The following is a 16773-nucleotide window of genomic DNA, read 5'->3' as shown; positions in this document are numbered from 1 at the left end:
CCTCCAGCACAGAGTGGCTACACTACAGCAAATGTTTTATCCTCGGCTACTGCACCTGGCCGTGCAGAAGCTGAGGATGAAACGTCCTTCTCGGCATGCGGCCTCATACTTCTCTGGTATGCGGCTGCGTGTCATCGAAAATGGCTACGTGTGTCAGTGCTGACAGGCGTGTCATAGGTTCGCCATCACGGTCTTAGGACTATCTGCTGCCAGGTGTTCATAACGTAGGAAAAGGGAATGAGGGTATGGGATCTCGTCCTTTGGACATCAGACCAGGACTTCTTCATTGTGACACAATAAATAGAACTAATGCTCTTAACTCATAGATGATTTATTGCTTTAAGTAACTAAACAAGAAAGAGACGGGCTGTTGTTTTGGTCAAGACACCAGTTGCATCTACTTAAAGCTGTAAGGATACTTTCTGGACAATATAAACACATGGTAGCATACATAGGAAACAACATGGCCAATCATACAAGGTTAGAATAGCACATGACAAGGGGCACCCCGCGTCGGGCTGCCCCAAAATGACAAAGAACGTGAGTTCACACAATGTGCTGAATACAAAACTTTAAAAAGAATGGTGGGTGGTTTTTTTTGGTATTAATAACTAACACAGAATACTTTCTTCTCTGACATTCTGCAAGAGCAGGTAGGTGCACACACAGAATTACCTTTTCATTTCCAGGTTACCAGTATCTATGGGAATACTTTGAGAAAAGCCAGTAGGTCGGGTACCTTCCCTCCCCCAATGTCATTTTCTTCGCCAAAGCAGCGGGGAGGGGGGTGGGGGGGGCTTTAGGTGAAGAGCAGCTGACAGGGCTCCAGGGGATGTTACAATCAACGAGGAGCTGCAGGAACAGCAGAGAACAGACACTGCAGCGCAGGGTGTGGGAGTGAGCGCCTCACAGCCTTGGTCTGCAGCCAGGGAGGCCCGTGGACTTGACCTGAGGCTCCCTGGAGGCCCTCAGGGGTGGACACAGGCACTGGACGGTCCAGACCCTCCCGCTGAGGACTGGTGGAGCTGGGGCTGGGCCTTCAGCCCTGAGGTTTAGAAGGAATAACCCGACCTCCTGCAATCTAACACTGGGGCATTACGACACGCTTCAAATAATGTGCAGAAACCAAGGCTGTCAGGGAGCCGGCCCTTGGCGGGCCCGGGCGAGCTCACAAGGAGAGGTCAAGCCAAGCCAAAGGGTAACACAGGACACCAGGCACACCAGCTGTGTCACGGCTGCCGGCACAGTGTCGGGTTGGCCCACAGATCCGGCTTCGGCACCAACAGCTGAGACTCAGTTGTCTCCCGCCGTCTCTGCAGCCTCTTCCTCAGCACCTCCCTCCCTGGCATCCTCTCCGGGACCCGAGGGTCCCTCGCAGCCCCCCGCCAGGGCCCCGCAGTGACCCGCAGGACCGTTCTGCACGGCCTCGCCCTCCTCACAGAGCCGGCCGTCGGGACACAGCTGTTCCCCGGTGGCCTTCGTCTCCTCCGGGGCTCTGTCCTCCAGCTGCCGGCTCAGCACACAGTTGCTCACGTCTCTGGCCTTGGAAGACTGGTCTTCTAAGTTCTTCTCGTTCTCTTCCGCTTGTCGCTTGTCTCTGGCGCTGAGTTTACCTTTGGATTTCCTCGCCTGCCTGCCGTGCATGTCTTCTCGGGAGAATCGCCACTGAAACTAAACATTGGAGAGGATGGGGCTCAATAAACGCAGTCCCTGTGAGCCTAGAGTGTCACCTGAACATTCCTGCGTTCCCACCCACGTCACCTCCCTGGAGCCACACACACATAATTCCCAGCATCCCTGGGGCGGAGTAAATCTCAGTCGTAGCCCAAACACAGCACACCCACCACGTGGGCCTGCTCAGTGCCATCTGTGGGATGTATTTTAGAGGCAGATTTCAGGGTGTTGGGGGCTGAGGGGTACTTCTTCTAGTTGGCTTCAAACCAAAGGCCCGAAAAAGGAGGTCCTGAAATCCTGTCATCTGAACAAGCAGGATGGGGAGGAGACACAGGACCTGCCCTTCCTAAGTGCCGGGGCTTGGCTGTTCATTTTCATTGTGAGTAGGCTGTGGACTACCAAGCACTGGGCCGGCATTCTCTCACCTGAGTTAGGAGACACAGGAGGGGCGCCTGGGTCCCCCTGCCGGACTGGCAGGCGTACTGCCTCAGCTGCGGGTCTGCTGCCTGCTGATGGCCCCCAGCACCTCGCTGAGGGTCGCACTCCCTTCCTGGGCCAGCCCACCACCACGGGCTGGTCCAGGCCGGGTACAATGGCCCACCCCTCCTTGTTCCAACTAGGCACATGTCTGACAGGCCATCCAGCTCCAGAGCTACCTGGAGGGTGGGCTGGGGGCACTGCCGCTACAGTGTCGCAGCTCAGCTCCCCCTGCCCACTCCTGCGCCCGCCTTCCCCACAGCTGTTGTCCCTGGGGCCACTCCCCCTGAAAACTTCCACCATCCGAGTATCTGAGACCTGCCCAGGCAGCCCGGCCTGCACCAAGCATTTCCCCATGCGACCGGGACGTCAGCAGAGGCTCAGACGAGACCCAGGTCGTGCGGTCAGTGACTGGGCTGTGCAAGAGCCGGACACAGAGAAGCTGTGGTGAGACCGCATTCGTGAAGAGTCCCGCCTCCACCATTCACAGGCCTCATTTCTCAACCTCAGTGCCCCCATCTGTACAATGGGGACAGTAATTCTAAAATCAAGGTCAGTAACTTGGTTTCCTGTGAAACCCAGGTCAGTTAACTTTTTATATGAAAGTCAGACAATACTGGCTTTGGGGGAGGCCACACGGTCTCGGCTGCAGCCATTGGACGCTATCTACCACTGCTGCAGAAAAGCAGTCCCAGATAATATGTAAGCAGATGAGCATGACTGTGTTCCAACAACACTTCATCTACAGAAACAGGTGGTGGGCTGGGTTTGGCTCAGGAGCTGTGGTCTGTCAAGCCCAGCCTTCCCGGGTATTTATGTGGTTTCAATGATGTGATAATCCATGCCATGGGGTCAGCACTGTGCCTGGCACATACTAGACGAGATATGTTTGCTGTTACCAGCACCAACACCAGACGCAAGCTCCCTTAGGTCAGGGAAGCCATCTGTGCTATTTCCCCTGTGTCCCTGGGGCACAGCAGCACAGTGCCCGGCACAGGGGAGGCGCTCAGACCCTGTCTGTGGGGTAAGTGAATAGAAGAACAACAGAGCCCAGCCACGCGGATACACTGCCTTTCAGGGCGAATGACTCCTGTGGTTTCAGAGTCAAAACATAGCTTGGGGCTTGGGGAGGAGGGCGTGGTACATCTGCACATTATTGCTCGTGAATCTCCAGAGAGAGAAATTAACTTAAGGAAGAAAAAGTGGAAAACAGTCAAAGTCCTGCTGAGTCTGTTGACTACTCGAACTGTCTCAGAGGAAGACAAGTTAGTACCCTGTGCGCTTGGCATAAATCCGGGCAAATGAGCTTGAGCAGACAGGGAAACACTGAAGGTGTTTAAAAAAAACACCTTGGACAATTCGGAGAAACGGGTGCCTGTGTTTATCAATAAGAATGAGTGCTGTGGGCTAACAACTCAGCAAGAACTGCAGTCTTTCTCTTCCACTCCCCAAACATCAGGGGTTCCCCCAGACTTTCTGATCAAAAGCCCCTCTGACCCCTGTCATCCCGGGAGGGTCAGTATCCCCAAGATGGCTTCCACCTCAGAGCGGGGCGCGGCCAGTACACTCTGCGTGGGGACCCATGGAGTCAGATGGCGGAGACCCGAGTGGTGTGCCCTCGGGAAGATGGCAGCTATGGGATCTTCAGCACATGCCGTGCAAGTGGTGAAAGACACCAAGAACGAGAGAGAGGCCCTGGAGGAGAGAGAGCTAGGCAAAGGGCCGGAGTCGGCCCCCCGCTGCTGGGAGCGGTCTCACGGGGCAGAAGAGACCCTGGGACTACGTCCCGAGCGTGCGACTGGCTGTCGGGCAGGTGCAGCTCAGTGGCCCACGGTACACGCAAGGGTTCAGTTTAAGTTTCCACCATGGTCTTTCCTTTCTACTCTAGTCACACCACGCTGGTTTTGCCAAATATGAACTGAAATCTCAGACATTCTGTGATTGAAAAAAAAAAAATAAAGGGAGCTTTCGGTTTCGACGGCTTCTCGCGGGGCTGGAGAGGGGAGTCCAGGGATGCAATGGCACCGTCAGTGGGACATGATTTCTTAAGACTTTAGTACACTGTAAATAATTGAGTGTCTTGCTAAGGAAAAACCAAAAATGTGCTACATCATTTTTTTAAAAATCTGCCAACTTTGCAAAATTTTCAGTGGTAAGAGCTCAAATAAAACACTTGGTTTCCCAAATAAAACACTTGCCTAAGCACTCACAGGGGTCTGAGACTGAACACATCCTCGGGTTCCCGGATTGAACACCCTTGGACAAGACTGGTAAATCTGAACATCTCATCAAAGGAAAGAAAAAGGAGCAAAGTGCAGGTTGAGGTGAGGGTTTAACATTTATCCTGTCCACTGTCCACGCCCCCCGGGAGGCCCCTAAATGAGACCACCTGCAATGTTGGGTAGGTTCTGCCCAGATACTTCTTTTTTGGGGATTCTCTTTTGGGGATGGTTTGAGCATCTTCCACCTAAGCCATGAGTTTCCAACAGTGGAACCCTCTACAGGCAAAGAGGTGCCTCAGACCCCCACCCCAGTGGCGCCCCTTTCAGCCGGGACTGAAGCGGGGGCCCCAGCTCTGTACTCACCAGTGCAGGATGCTGCCTGGGGATCTCAGAGCCCTGCTTCTGCCTCCAACAACAACCTCTGTGACTCTTGGGCACAAGGGATTGGGGTTCATAACTGCTACCTTATCCTATGCAGCAACTGCCAGTGCAGTATTTATCCAGCCCAAATGGAAGAGTCTTCAGGAAAACTCCATGCCCCCAAATACAGCTTCTGCATTTCTGCATGTTTTTAGAAAAACACCAAGTAAGCCTACGTACATACAGTATTCTGAGAGGCAGTTGGCGATCAGGGAAGTTTTACTTTTGCTTAAAAAGTGGTGAGGTTGCAGCCCTGGCCGGTTGGCTCAGCGGTAGAGCGTCGGCCTGGCGTGCAGGGGACCCAGGTTCGATTCCCAGCCAGGGCACATAGGAGAAGCGCCCATTTGCTTCTCCACCACCCCCCTCCTTTCTCTCTGTCTCTCTCTTCCCCTCCCGCAGCCAAAGCTCCATTGGAGCAAGGATGGCCCGGGCGCCGGGGATGGCTCCTTGGCCTCTGCCCCAGGCACTAGAGTGGCTCTGGTCACGGCAGAGCAACGCCCTGGAGGGGCAGAGCATCACCCCCTGGTGGGCAGAGCGTCGCCCCTGGTGGGCGTGCCGGGTGGATCCCAGTCGGGCGCATGCGGGAGTCTGTCTGACTGTCTCTCCCCGTTTCTAGCTTCAGAAAAATACAAAAAAAAAAAAAAAAAAAAAAAAAAGTGGTGAGGTTGCTTTGACTGAAAGGCCCTAAATGCTAAAACATCAAAGCAGTATAGTATGGCAGCTGAGACCCTGTTTCCAATCCCAGTTCTGGCCCTTGTTCGCTTTCTGTCCTTGGGCAAGTTATTAATCTCTCCAAATCTCAAGTTGTCCATCTTTAAACTAGTTGTCTCTGCCTCCAGGGCGGCAGTGCACACCCCAGGGGGTGTGAACAGTGCCCCCTGCTGTTGCGTGGTATGTAACCAAGGAGCTCCCACTTGTGCCAGATTCCATCCTCGACACCTGTTACTAACGCAAACCCAGCCATTCTCCAGGGGCTGCTGTTGCTAAATACGCATCGGAAGATGCATGGTCCCTCTGGATGCCCGGCCATATCCGGTTTGCAGAAGAAGACCACCTTCTGTTGATCTCCTACTATAAAGTAACAGAAGGACACAGACGGTGGAAAGAGCCTGCAGCAGACACACCAGCCACTTTCTCCAAGGACTTGCCCGGCTTGCTGGACAGAGGAGGATACAGGACTGTCAGAACTGAGCTGGATGGACCGACTCCAGCTCATGTTTTCTGCCCTTCAGAGTAATCACAGAAAAACCTGCCAAGCCAAACTTGCCTTCTAAGATTACACTGTCTTCTGTGTCCTCAGATGGCATTGTGGTGACATCACTGACTCCCCATGCTGCCTGGGCCCCTGATCCCACCACGGCGGTCCCTGGTATTGCAGCCAGGTACCCAGGAGGCTCTGACTTGGGTCTTCCCTTTTCTTCCTCCTCTCCTGTGCGAGGACATTCTCATGAAGCAGGGAAGCCACAGTGCCTAAAACTCAGGGTCTGTGTAACCTACAAGCTAATGTTCCAAGCTGCAAAGGCAGACTGCCTGTGGTCTATCTCCCTGGGTACCAAGGACATGTACCAAGGTGCCTGCTGTATGTCTCACACGGGACAAGGCTCTCCATTTCCCCGAATCCCCAATGCAGTACTCGCACCAGGCATTGTTAGAGCCATTTTAGAGATGAACACGGAGAGGTTCAGAGAGGTTAAGTAACTTGCCTAAAGTCACACAGCTAGAAAACAGCAGAGCTAGAATTCAAACACAGCTGTCTCTGGCTCCACACTACCCTTCCAGTGTCTTGTTCTTGGCGGGCGAAAGGCTTTAGGCTCCTGCTCGAAAGAAGGGAGGAGAGGAAGCAGGAGGCAGCACACCTGAGGCTGGCTCGGTCCAGCGCCTAAGTGCCCGAGCCTCCAGGCTCTACTGTGTCCAGACGCATCTGCTAGGCCAGGCACCTGACTCGTTAGGCCAAGAGATCAGCTAATGGACGTCCAGATTTAACTGCCATTAAAGATTTTTTGGTTCCGTTTATTAAAAACAAATATCTGCACTGAAGGCTCCTTGACAGGCCCATTTTTTAAAAAATCAATAATGACAAAATTTGGATGGAGGATCCAGGGGTGGGCCTGGAAAGGGCCCTAGACGAGTCAATGAAGACCCTGGCTCTCAGACCGGAGTGGGCCTCAGAACCACCCGGAGGGCTGCCTCAACCAGCGCCCTCACCCCTTCCGACTCGCGGGGCCCGGGGAGGGGGGGGGGCTTCGCGTTTCTGACAGGCTCCCAGCTGAGGATGATACTGCTGGTGCAGAGGCCACAGTCAAGAACCACCAAGCTAAGAAAGGCAGCTGGGCTTGGCAGAAACACAAGAACACAACCCAGGCCTCCCCGGCCCCCCGCCCCCCCATCCATGGAAGAACTTCCTCCCTCCCCTTCCCGTCCTCACACCTGTCCCCTTCACTACCCAGGCGTCTTTGTTTTTTTGAGCTGGGTGCAGTCACGGTCTCCAACAAACAAAACTTGCTCCAGACCCCAAGCCCCAAAAAGATGCCATCTCAGAAAGCAAGGAGAGGAGAGGCGGGGGTGTGGCCGCCCCTGGGACGGGGACGGCTTTGCGGGTTGCGGCTCCAAGGGGAGGTCGGTGACACCCACTCCTGAGGCAGGCGGTCCAGCCTGGAGGACGTGTCCTGTATCTCGAGCAGCAAGCACCAGGGAGAGTCTCAACTCAACAAACAAGCTGCCGGTTAGACACATGCATGATGCCAGGGCCGGCCTTCCCGGGCAGGGTGTCTGGGGCGCTTGGGAGTGCCACCCGTACCTAAACCAGGCATGATTCCAGCTAGCTGTCCACGTCAGAAATAACTGCGGGGAAGGAGAAGAAATCCTTCCCCGGACAGCATTGTGCATCCAGAGTTCCATGTCAGCAGAGGCTAATGGATTTAATTCACACATTTTAAAAACTGTCCGTTATCTGCCTCTGCTTCAACTAGGCTAGCCGGAAGGAGGAAGGAAGATGTCTCCGGTGCTGTAGAAACAAACCTATTACCTTTGAAGGAGTTTCGTATTTGCCTTGAAAGCCACGCTCACACACAAAGAGGTTTTCCTTCAAATGCTGAAAACTCTTGATTAGAGAATTTTGTCCACTTTGCTGATTAAAAGAAGACTTAAAATAGGCTTCGTCCGTGGTGTGTCCATCTTGGGATTTCTTTTCTTTACATTTCAATGCTAGACATAATAGGCATGTCCCGGGCTCAGAATTTTGATTACGCATTCACTGATTCCACAAATATTTGATATTTGTTGAGTATGAACTAAGAGCCAGCCACTGGGCACATGACAGCCAGAAAAAAAGTGTGTGCTCATGGACTAAAGCTACCCAGAGAGGCCACACCAGGGAGCACAAATAATTAGAGGAGAGCTCTGAAAGAGAGGACCGTGCTTGCTCCCAGGGTAGCACACCGTCCTCAGCAAATACAAAGGCTGAGTGTGTCCTGTGCAGAGGGAACAGCCAAAGCAAAGGTCCTGAGGCAGGAGAGGTATGGATGGGCATGGAGGCCAACCCAGCTAGAAGGCAGAACACGGGAGCCAATCTCACAGGGCCTTATTATTCCTACCTTCATCTTAACACAGAGCTTTAGAGCCGTTTTACGCAGTGTGGTGACAGGATCAGGTGGCTCTGAACAGAGAACATATCTGAAGGGAGACCTGTCATCAGGAGCCTAAAGTAGCTGAGGCATGGGAGAGTGAAGAGAAGTGCAGGATCCCACAGGTTCTAGGACCTAAAACAGCCACGTCTTAAAGGCTTAGACCGAATAGGGGAGGCCAGGATGACCCCCAGGTGACCAGGTGCCTCAGGGCTGATGGGGTCCTTTCCTCTAGGTAAGGGGAGGTGGACCAGGTGTGAGGGAGGGGCAAACCCACGAGCTGCTCTGAGATTGTTGAGAAGCGACTGGACAGGTGAGCACGAGATGTTCTCACTCGGGGGATGAGAGAGAGATTCGAAGGAAGCGGTAGGGAGTGTGAGCAGAAACGGGGCTGGGGCTGGATCCTGAGGAGCCTGGTGGAGAACCAGGAGGGAATGGTGGATGGAGCCCAGAGAAAAAGGGGCTTCCAGAGTCAGAGGGCGGCCCTGACGGGGGTTCAGGGGATAGAGTCATCACGGCGTGCCAAGGTTGCAGGTTCGACCCCTGGTCAGGGCATGTAGGAGAAATAATCAATTGCACAACTCAATGGAACAAGGTGATGCTTCTCTCTCTCTCTCTCTCTCTCTCAAATCAATGGAAAATAATAATAATACTAATTTAATAAAAAGTAGCAGGCAGCCGACAATGTCAGTGCTGTGGGGAATTCAGGTAGCGTGAGCAGGAGATGGGGTAACTGCCACAGCCACAGGGGTACCCAGACCTTGTGAGAGCAGAATGCCCACCCAAGTCAGCTGAGGACTGAAGGACAGGGATGAGGAGACAGACGAAAGCAGCTGCTGTGAAGTCCCCTCTCTGGGAGTCTCTGGGGAGGGATCTCCCTGTCACACCCAGCACTTGCGCTCAGCACCAGCCAGCCTTGGAGTGAGTAGGGGTAAGTAAGCACTTTGAAGGGGAAAGCAGCAGCTCATATTCGTGTAGTTGATTAGGCCTGAAAGTTCCTCCTGACCAGAAAGTAAACGGCTCCCAACCTCTCAGGATTCTCCCTGAGGAAAGTCATTCCACCGTCTCACACTAGCATAAACACCCTACCTCTAGGATCACCCCGCCCGCCCGTTCAAGTGTCACCTGGCCGCCCCCTCTGAGATGCACGGCCTCACCGGAACCAGATGCCCCCTCTGAGACGCACGGCCTCACCGGAACCAGACACCTCTGCTCTAGGCTCCTTCAGCACCACACCCCGGAGCGCAGCCAAGAAGAGGCAGCACCGCCTCCCTCTCTTAAGAGGTGGAAGAGGTTTTCTTTTGGAGGGTGTCTGATGGAGACCTTGCCTGCGCGGTTGTCAAGTGTCACTCTGTGGTCACCCCATCAATGTGCACAGTCCCCAGAAACCAAGGCTAAGCCGCCATTGAACAGCAGTCCTGGCCGATGCGTCTTCCAGCCGGCGGCCGGCTGCTCCTGGTGGTTAATGCTGGATTTGGCTCTCTGCTGCTGTCACCTGTCCCATTAGTGCAGCAGAGCTTGGAGAGAAACTGTCCCCTGCATTCCACCCCATCTGGCTTCAAGGCTCCATTTCCTTGGCATTCACCCCACGAACAGGGCCCCCCTGGATCTGCTGGTCAGGGAGGGGCTGCTCTAATCTGTTCACTTGCTTCGTGCCCCTGTCCGGGCTCTGTGTCCAAAGAACAGGAGGAGCCGAGACCGGGGAGCACAGGGACAGGGCCGAGCGTGAGGAGAGAGCATGGCTTTGGCTACCAAAGGTGGCACGAGCTGGCTCCATGGGGCACCTGGCTAGGGCTTGGCAGGTTCCCTCGACTCACCTGCCTTTTCCTGAGCAACTGGGGAAATACCCCCCTGGGAAAAGTACCCACCAGCTGCAAAGCTTGGGGGGCGTGAAACACCAGAATCATCTGATACTCGGGAAGGAGCTGGGCTCAACTTCATCAAACAGGAGATGTTCTGAGAATGAACAGTCTCTCGGTGCATCTCTGTTTCACGGCCGGTTCAGGTAACACTCAGTGAGGGGCCCAGGACCCTGATGACCCCAGGGCAGCCTGACCTGAGGACTCACTGCTGCAGGCAACGGCTGACCTCAGTCTAGACCAGCCACTGTCACTCGGAGGCTTTCGTGCCGGGGGCCTGTCAAAAAGGGACTCTGGCAGGGTCTGTCTACCATTGGTCCCCAAACTTCCCATGTCCCGAGGGGCCGATGGGCAGGCCAGAGCCTGGCCCAGCTTGTAATGAGATGAAGACACAGAGACGCGGGGGGCCTGAGCTCAAGCCGCCCCCCTCCACAGCCTGCCAGCCTGCAGCTGCCCGCGTGCCCTCATGTCAGCCCAGGGGGAATACCCGGCAGGCTTGAATGTGCAGGGCAACCTCTGGCCTCCACTCTTCCGGCAAGACCAGCAGGACACTGGCAGATGAGGCCCTCCCGTGCCCTCGCCCGTCCCACTGTGGCAGCTTCAGGCCTGGTGCAGTGTGCCAAAGGGCTCAGGTGTCCTTGGGCTCAGAGCCCTCAGCAGTTGCAGCAGGCTGCCCACCCCAGTGCTATAGACAAACCCACTTGAATATGAAGCCCTGCTTTAACAAAACAAAACAAAAAAACCCCGAGGAAGGCAATCAAGGTCACTTACCTTTGATTCCTTCTTCTTGATTTTCTGAGGTAGACATGGTCTCTGGAGAAAGACGATCTGCTTGGTGGATACATTTCCCTCCCTGTAACACACACGGAGCTGAGAATGAGAGAGGCTCCAGTGACCTCACAGAGGCCGCAGTGTCTGACGTCGCCCAGGCGGACCACCCAGAGGAGGAACGCTGCTACCAGACAGTGCGAGGTCAGGATCAAGACCCCCCCCCATTCTCCCACCCCAGGCCCCCCCCCCTTGCTTCTGGGCGGCTCTCCAGGGGCCCAACAAAGCTTCGTGGGCGTCTCTGCAAGGTCAGCTTCGCAGTGAGAAACCCTGTCCCCTGGATGTGAGAGGACAGCGCGCATCTTGGCCAAAGGATGACAAACGGCTTCTGTAGCGAACCTCAGAGGGGGTGGCAGGCCTCTTCCAAACCTGTCCTGGACAATGAGGCCACAGAGGGGCCTGGCCGGCCCAGGACGGGCAGGGAGATGAGGACCCGGGTGAATGCTCTGCCCATCACCCATCACAGCATCACAGGGACAGCGGGGGTGGAGGGGGTGGCTGGGCACAGGTCCCACCGTGGCCCGATTCACCCTCACTGAGCGGCAGGGCCACGTGGCTCCGCAGGCACACAGAAGAAGGCGGCCGGCGAGGCAGGAGTGGCATTGACAAAGCCGGGAGGGAAGGCTCCGCAGTGCGGCTCACTTCTATGGCCCGGAGCCTGCGCTTTCCCTCCAGGAAGGCAGGACCCTGCCGGGCTGCCGTTCAAGATGAGAGAAATGTCGTAAATGGGGATCACTGTTCTCTTTCCCGCGCCTCCACCCTTCTGATCCCTTTCTTGAGACTTGTTTGGAGGTTCTAGCAGGGGAGCACAGCTACTCGTATACCCTTGACCGAAGAACGGTCCTCTCCTCTAGCGGGGAAGGTCGTCCTCTTCGACCGAGCGCGCAGCTTCGGGAGGGACGCACATGGAGCGGTGAGGGAGGAAGGGGACACCCGCCTAGCCAGCCAGATCAGCCGAATCAACCCTGGCGATCAATGGGGTGACAGATGTCGCAGCCAGATCGCCCTCACATCCCTGATCCCTTTCTTAAAGCAACATGGCACTGCACGGAGAATCAGGGCTGGTGAGAGGGAGAGGGCTCATATCCCCTATTTATTCCGGGCTGGGCTGGGCTGGGTGATGCCAGACGTAATGTCTCATTGAGGCCTCGCCACCGCGTTCCAAAAACCAGGACAGACACCTTTACTGACACAGGAAGTGAAAGCTTGTTTAAGGCGCAGGCTCAAAAGCACAGGGCCAAGACTGAAGCTCGGATCTGCCTGGGGCAGTATGTTCCCCCACTCCACCATGAGGTGTCATTTCAGGCACGGGGAAGCGGAGGGTTTAGGGAGAATGATTCAGCAGCTGTGACTGTCTGAGACAGAGAGAGACAGGTCTGCGCCCTCTGGGCTCAGAACCAGCGGGGGCTTCACATTGAAAGACATTCTCGTCATGACTCTTGTCCTCTGGCTTCTGGAGCAGATGATGGAGCAGGCATTGTTCTACCTTACAGACCGGAAACAGGTTCACAGAAGCTGCACGACTTGACCAAGGAGGTAGAGTGAGACTTGGGTTCAAGTCCGCAGGTCACAAACCCGGGGTCCTTCCTGCTCTGCACCATTGCAGGTTCGTCGTGGCTGAGAAATAATATGGTGGCACCCAGGGGCCCAGGGGCCCAAAGGTGACTGCAGACTGGCTCCTGCAGGCGCACAGGCCCTCCGTGGCCCAGTGTCAGGAGGAGGCCTGTTGAGGGCTCAGACAGGCTTGCAGAGGGACCCAGGAAAGGCTCTGACTGCCACCAGCATGCTCCACCCTCAGTCTGGGCACTGGGGCTGCAATGCCCGGCCATCTCCCCAGACCTCCAGCCTTGCCTCCACCCCCCTGCAATGGTGGGTACGCAGCAGGACGTGGGGCAGGCGGAGCACTGAGGGCCCCGGGAGGGGGAATCCCTACAGGTTGGCAAAGAGGCGGCCTAGTGGAGGAGGAGGAGCCCTTGACCTTCTGACTGAGATTCTAGTCCCAGGTTCTGCCACTCAGCGGGCATGTGGCCTCAGGTATGCGGCTGAGCCTCATTTTACAAAATGGGAATCATATCTCTGCTTACAGCAGAGCCAGGAGGACTAGTTTAGACAGTAAACCCAGATGGAAGGCCTTTTAGTGTTGGGATGACTGGGACAATCCCACGGGCTCAAGGGACAGTGGGCAGACCTGAGGATGGACAAACCACCATGAACGTGAAACCGTAGGGAGGCCCCCAGCAGGGGCCACGCCTCCAGGTCTTTGTGGGATGCTGACCAGCGGCATGGCACCGGGCGAGTCCTGGCACCTCCTTGGCCACACTTTTCTCAGCTGTAAAATGAGCTTACTAATTTTTTAAAAATCCACCTCATAGGATTTTAGAGGTCTAAACCACATTTTATATACAAAGTGCCTACCTAGTCCGACACAGGGCACATAGGTGCTGAATTCCTTTTGCATCTGAGAGCCCTGAACATCCTCAGCCCGGGTGGCTCACCTTTGACAGGCAGGGCGGTAATAAGTTGCTGGCAAGTCTCCCCATGGGGGGAAGAGGGTGCAGGTGAGAGCTCTTGCGGGGGGGGGGGGGGCAGCAGGACCCTGAAAGCCGAGCTCTGCCGCTTCCCTGTGGAGAGTTCATGTAGCCACGCCCGCCTGACGGGCTTGTTGCAGTATTAAATAAGTGACGTACATGAAGCACTTACTGGGAACAGCATCTAGCACGGAGTAAGGGTAAAATAACAATAATGACGGTTACTATTACCTGTTAGTCTTGACGACAGGAGTTGGTAGCACACAGGTGAGCTGCCAGCCATAGGCTGCCAGCGAGTTCAGCAGGGGCACATAGTCTGTCTGCACCTCGACGCCCTAGGGTAGAAAGGCCACCGTGAGGGATGCTGCCGCCTCAGGCCGACACCCGAGTGACTGAGAGGCGGCTGTGCCACCTGCCCACCCAGCCCGGCAGAAGGAGGCGGGGGGTCCCTCGGCGTGGAGGCCCAGGCTCTGATGATGCTTAGAGAGTTCAGAACCACACTGCCAATACGGGATCTCTCCGGCCCCCTCGCAATCTCCAGAGCTGGCAAGGAATTAGAGCCAGAGGATTCATCCATTAATTTTGTTTCATTCTTGTTTCAGGGAAGAAGCACAATCACCTCGCCTCAGAGATGGATTCAGGGGCCCGTGACGACACACGCCGCTCTGGCTGATCTGGGAGCATGTCACGGGGAGCGAAGTCACAGCTGACAGATGACCAAGTCATCTGCACGCAGCCACAGCAGTCACGCACACACACACACATGTGCGCACGCACACACATGTGCACACGCACAGACACGCGCAGCTTCTCCTGTGTGATGCAGCTGCCACAACACAGCTGGCCAGCGCCATACCGGGCGAATGAACGCCTGCCCATGTTTTATTTCAAATTGGGGGGGGGGGGGGGGAAGGAGACTCGCCCAACTCTTGACTTTGAATTTAGAAACCCAGTCCTGCTCGCACAGGGAGAGCACCCAGGGGGAGGCGACTGCACGGGGCCCACGTCACGCTTTCCCCTGCATCAGGCCTTCTGTCTTATTCCGGGCTCCTCGCTAACACTGAAGTGAGTCCCACGCCTGTCCTGTGGCTACCCGGGACTCCCCATCTCTGTGAGGTTGGCTTCGGGACATCTCAAACGTGCCCAGATTCCTTCTAACCGACCCAGCCACGCAGCTTCGATCAGCCAGTATTTCGTCCTGGTGCTGGAGTTCACAGTCCAGCAGAGGCCACAGTCCATCTGCGCAATTAACCAAAATACGAAATGGCCCGCTGGCGGGGCCGCGAGGCTCTGAAGGTCGAAGGTCGGCAGAGAAGGAAGGACGCAGGCCATGCTCAAGGCAGGCTTCCTGGGGCCCAGGGCTGGGCAGAGGGCATTCCAGGGCAGAAATGCAGCCTGTACAAACCAAAGACCCTGCTGGACTTAGAGATCACCGAGGGGGTGGGCTTAACTGGGGGGCGGCACTGTGCAGAGGGGCCACCGTGGCGAGCGGCCGTCCCGCTGGAGACCTGTGGACATAGCACCAGCTGGTCTGGCTGCCCTGTGCTAGTGAGCGGAAGAGAGATACAGGAATCAGCCCGGCCTCTTCAAATGGGTTTTCAAGTTCTCACTGAGTACCCATCCCGGTGTGGCTACCAAGTCACCTGGACAGCTGGCAAGGAATTCATCCTTCAGGGGACTCAGGTTCTTCCACTGTATCAAGTGCGTCTCGGCCTCTGTCAGCGGTTCGCCGAGTGCTCCCTGAGCTAGCGGCATCAGCCACACCTGCGACCTTGTTAAAAATGTAGAGTCGTGGGACCCTGCCGAGTACCAGATCAGACACATGGGGGGGCGGGGGGGGAGGGCAGGAATCTGTTGTAAAGAGTCCTCCCAGGAGTTCTGATGCAGCTCAGTCTGAGAGTTCTGCCCTGACAGTCAATCCGGTCTCTGCTGACGACAGAGTCCGGGACGCTGTGGCCAGCATCCATCAGCTGTCACTCAGATCTTCCATCTGCTCCATGTGAGGGGACAGAGAAGAGGGATCATCAGCTCTGTTCAAAGGGAATGAAGGGGAAGAAGGGAGGGGGGTGGGGAGAAAAGAAGGGAGGAGAGGGGAAGGGAAAGGAGGAGGAGAAAAGGAAAGGAAGTTAAAGGAGGGAGGAGCAGGGAGGGAAGGAAGGAGGGAGAAAAGGAGAGAACCTTACAGGTGTAGCCAGTTTATTTCCAGGTGAGGGCAAGGAGGGACCCTGTCCTGCTCCTGTCCCTTGAAGCCCCATTCAGGCCAGAGATGGCAGCCTGGCCCCCTGGACACACAGTGACCTCCCTTCCAGACCAGCACTGGCCAGCAGCCCTCACGCTGGGCCCCTGCAGTGTCTGCTTTATCCTGAGAACCCTGCCCCCACCCCTGCAAGCCCGATTTAAAGAGAAGAGGGGGAAAAAATATTAAATCCACATTCTCAAGCTTTGTGAGGTTATGATTACTTGGGCCTATCAAGAATAACCTTCCTACTTTATCAAGCACTGTGACAAACCTGCCACAATCAGACAGTAGCCATGGCAACCAGGACAAGCTTTGGCGCCTCACAAAGCCCTGAGTGGCAGAATGGAGTCTTTTCATTGGTGACTGTGCCCCCAGCCGGGTTTTCTCCACGGGCACCCAGAAGCAGCAAGCCAGTGGCCACCCTCTGCTGCTGCCTGACCTGCCTGCTCACACAGGCCTCAGAGAAGCTGCTTCTGTTTTTGCTTTATTTTATTGCATTTTGTGACTATCTTAAAAAGAAAGACAGCAGGATCTCTCCCAAACAGTCCCCCCACCTGCTCTGGGTAGGGGATATCAGCCAGAGGGAATGGAATCATAAAGACTAAAAGGAAATGGGGAAAGCACAACAAAACCTGATGTTTTTGGTGAGAGCCCAGGGTTCAGTCTCAAGGGTGAATGTCTGGTGTGAATATCTGGCTGTCCTGCGGTGAGTTGAAAAGTAAAATACTAATGGCAGGGGGTGAGGTGTGACCCTGCCAGACTACCCCGTTCCTCCGACTGTTGGGGCCGGTGTTGATGTAATTAATGTTCAAAGTGGTTTTCCACAGGCATCTATCAAAGCCGGTGTGCATATGATCAACACGGGAAGATGGCATTTCTAAAAGATAGCGCACGAGCCCCGCG

At 55.4% G+C, this 16773-nt stretch overlaps 1 protein-coding gene across 3 annotated transcripts in view; it reads right to left on the bottom strand.

The window, feature by feature from the left end:
* Window positions 1-310: 310 nt before the first annotated feature.
* RFTN1 (raftlin, lipid raft linker 1) overlaps window positions 311-16773 on the bottom strand; it is a 204253-nt gene continuing 187790 nt past the window's right edge. For 2 of the 3 annotated variants that reach the window (XM_066245354.1, XM_066245355.1), the window contains exons 8-10: window positions 13863-13966; window positions 11047-11128; window positions 311-1671 (exon numbers count right to left, since the gene is read on the bottom strand). In XM_066245354.1, coding sequence (XP_066101451.1) covers window positions 1294-1671; window positions 11047-11128; window positions 13863-13966 — 564 coding nt within the window. In that variant the 3' untranslated portion in view covers window positions 311-1293. The remainder of the gene's footprint in view (window positions 1672-11046; window positions 11129-13862; window positions 13967-16773) is intronic. The other variant, XM_066245356.1, reaches the window with a different exon arrangement.

The sequence above is a fragment of the Saccopteryx bilineata genome, chromosome 10, assembly GCF_036850765.1.
Source record: "Saccopteryx bilineata isolate mSacBil1 chromosome 10, mSacBil1_pri_phased_curated, whole genome shotgun sequence".
Taxonomy (NCBI): Eukaryota; Metazoa; Chordata; class Mammalia; order Chiroptera; family Emballonuridae; genus Saccopteryx; species Saccopteryx bilineata.
This window is presented reverse-complemented; position numbering and strand designations above follow the sequence as displayed.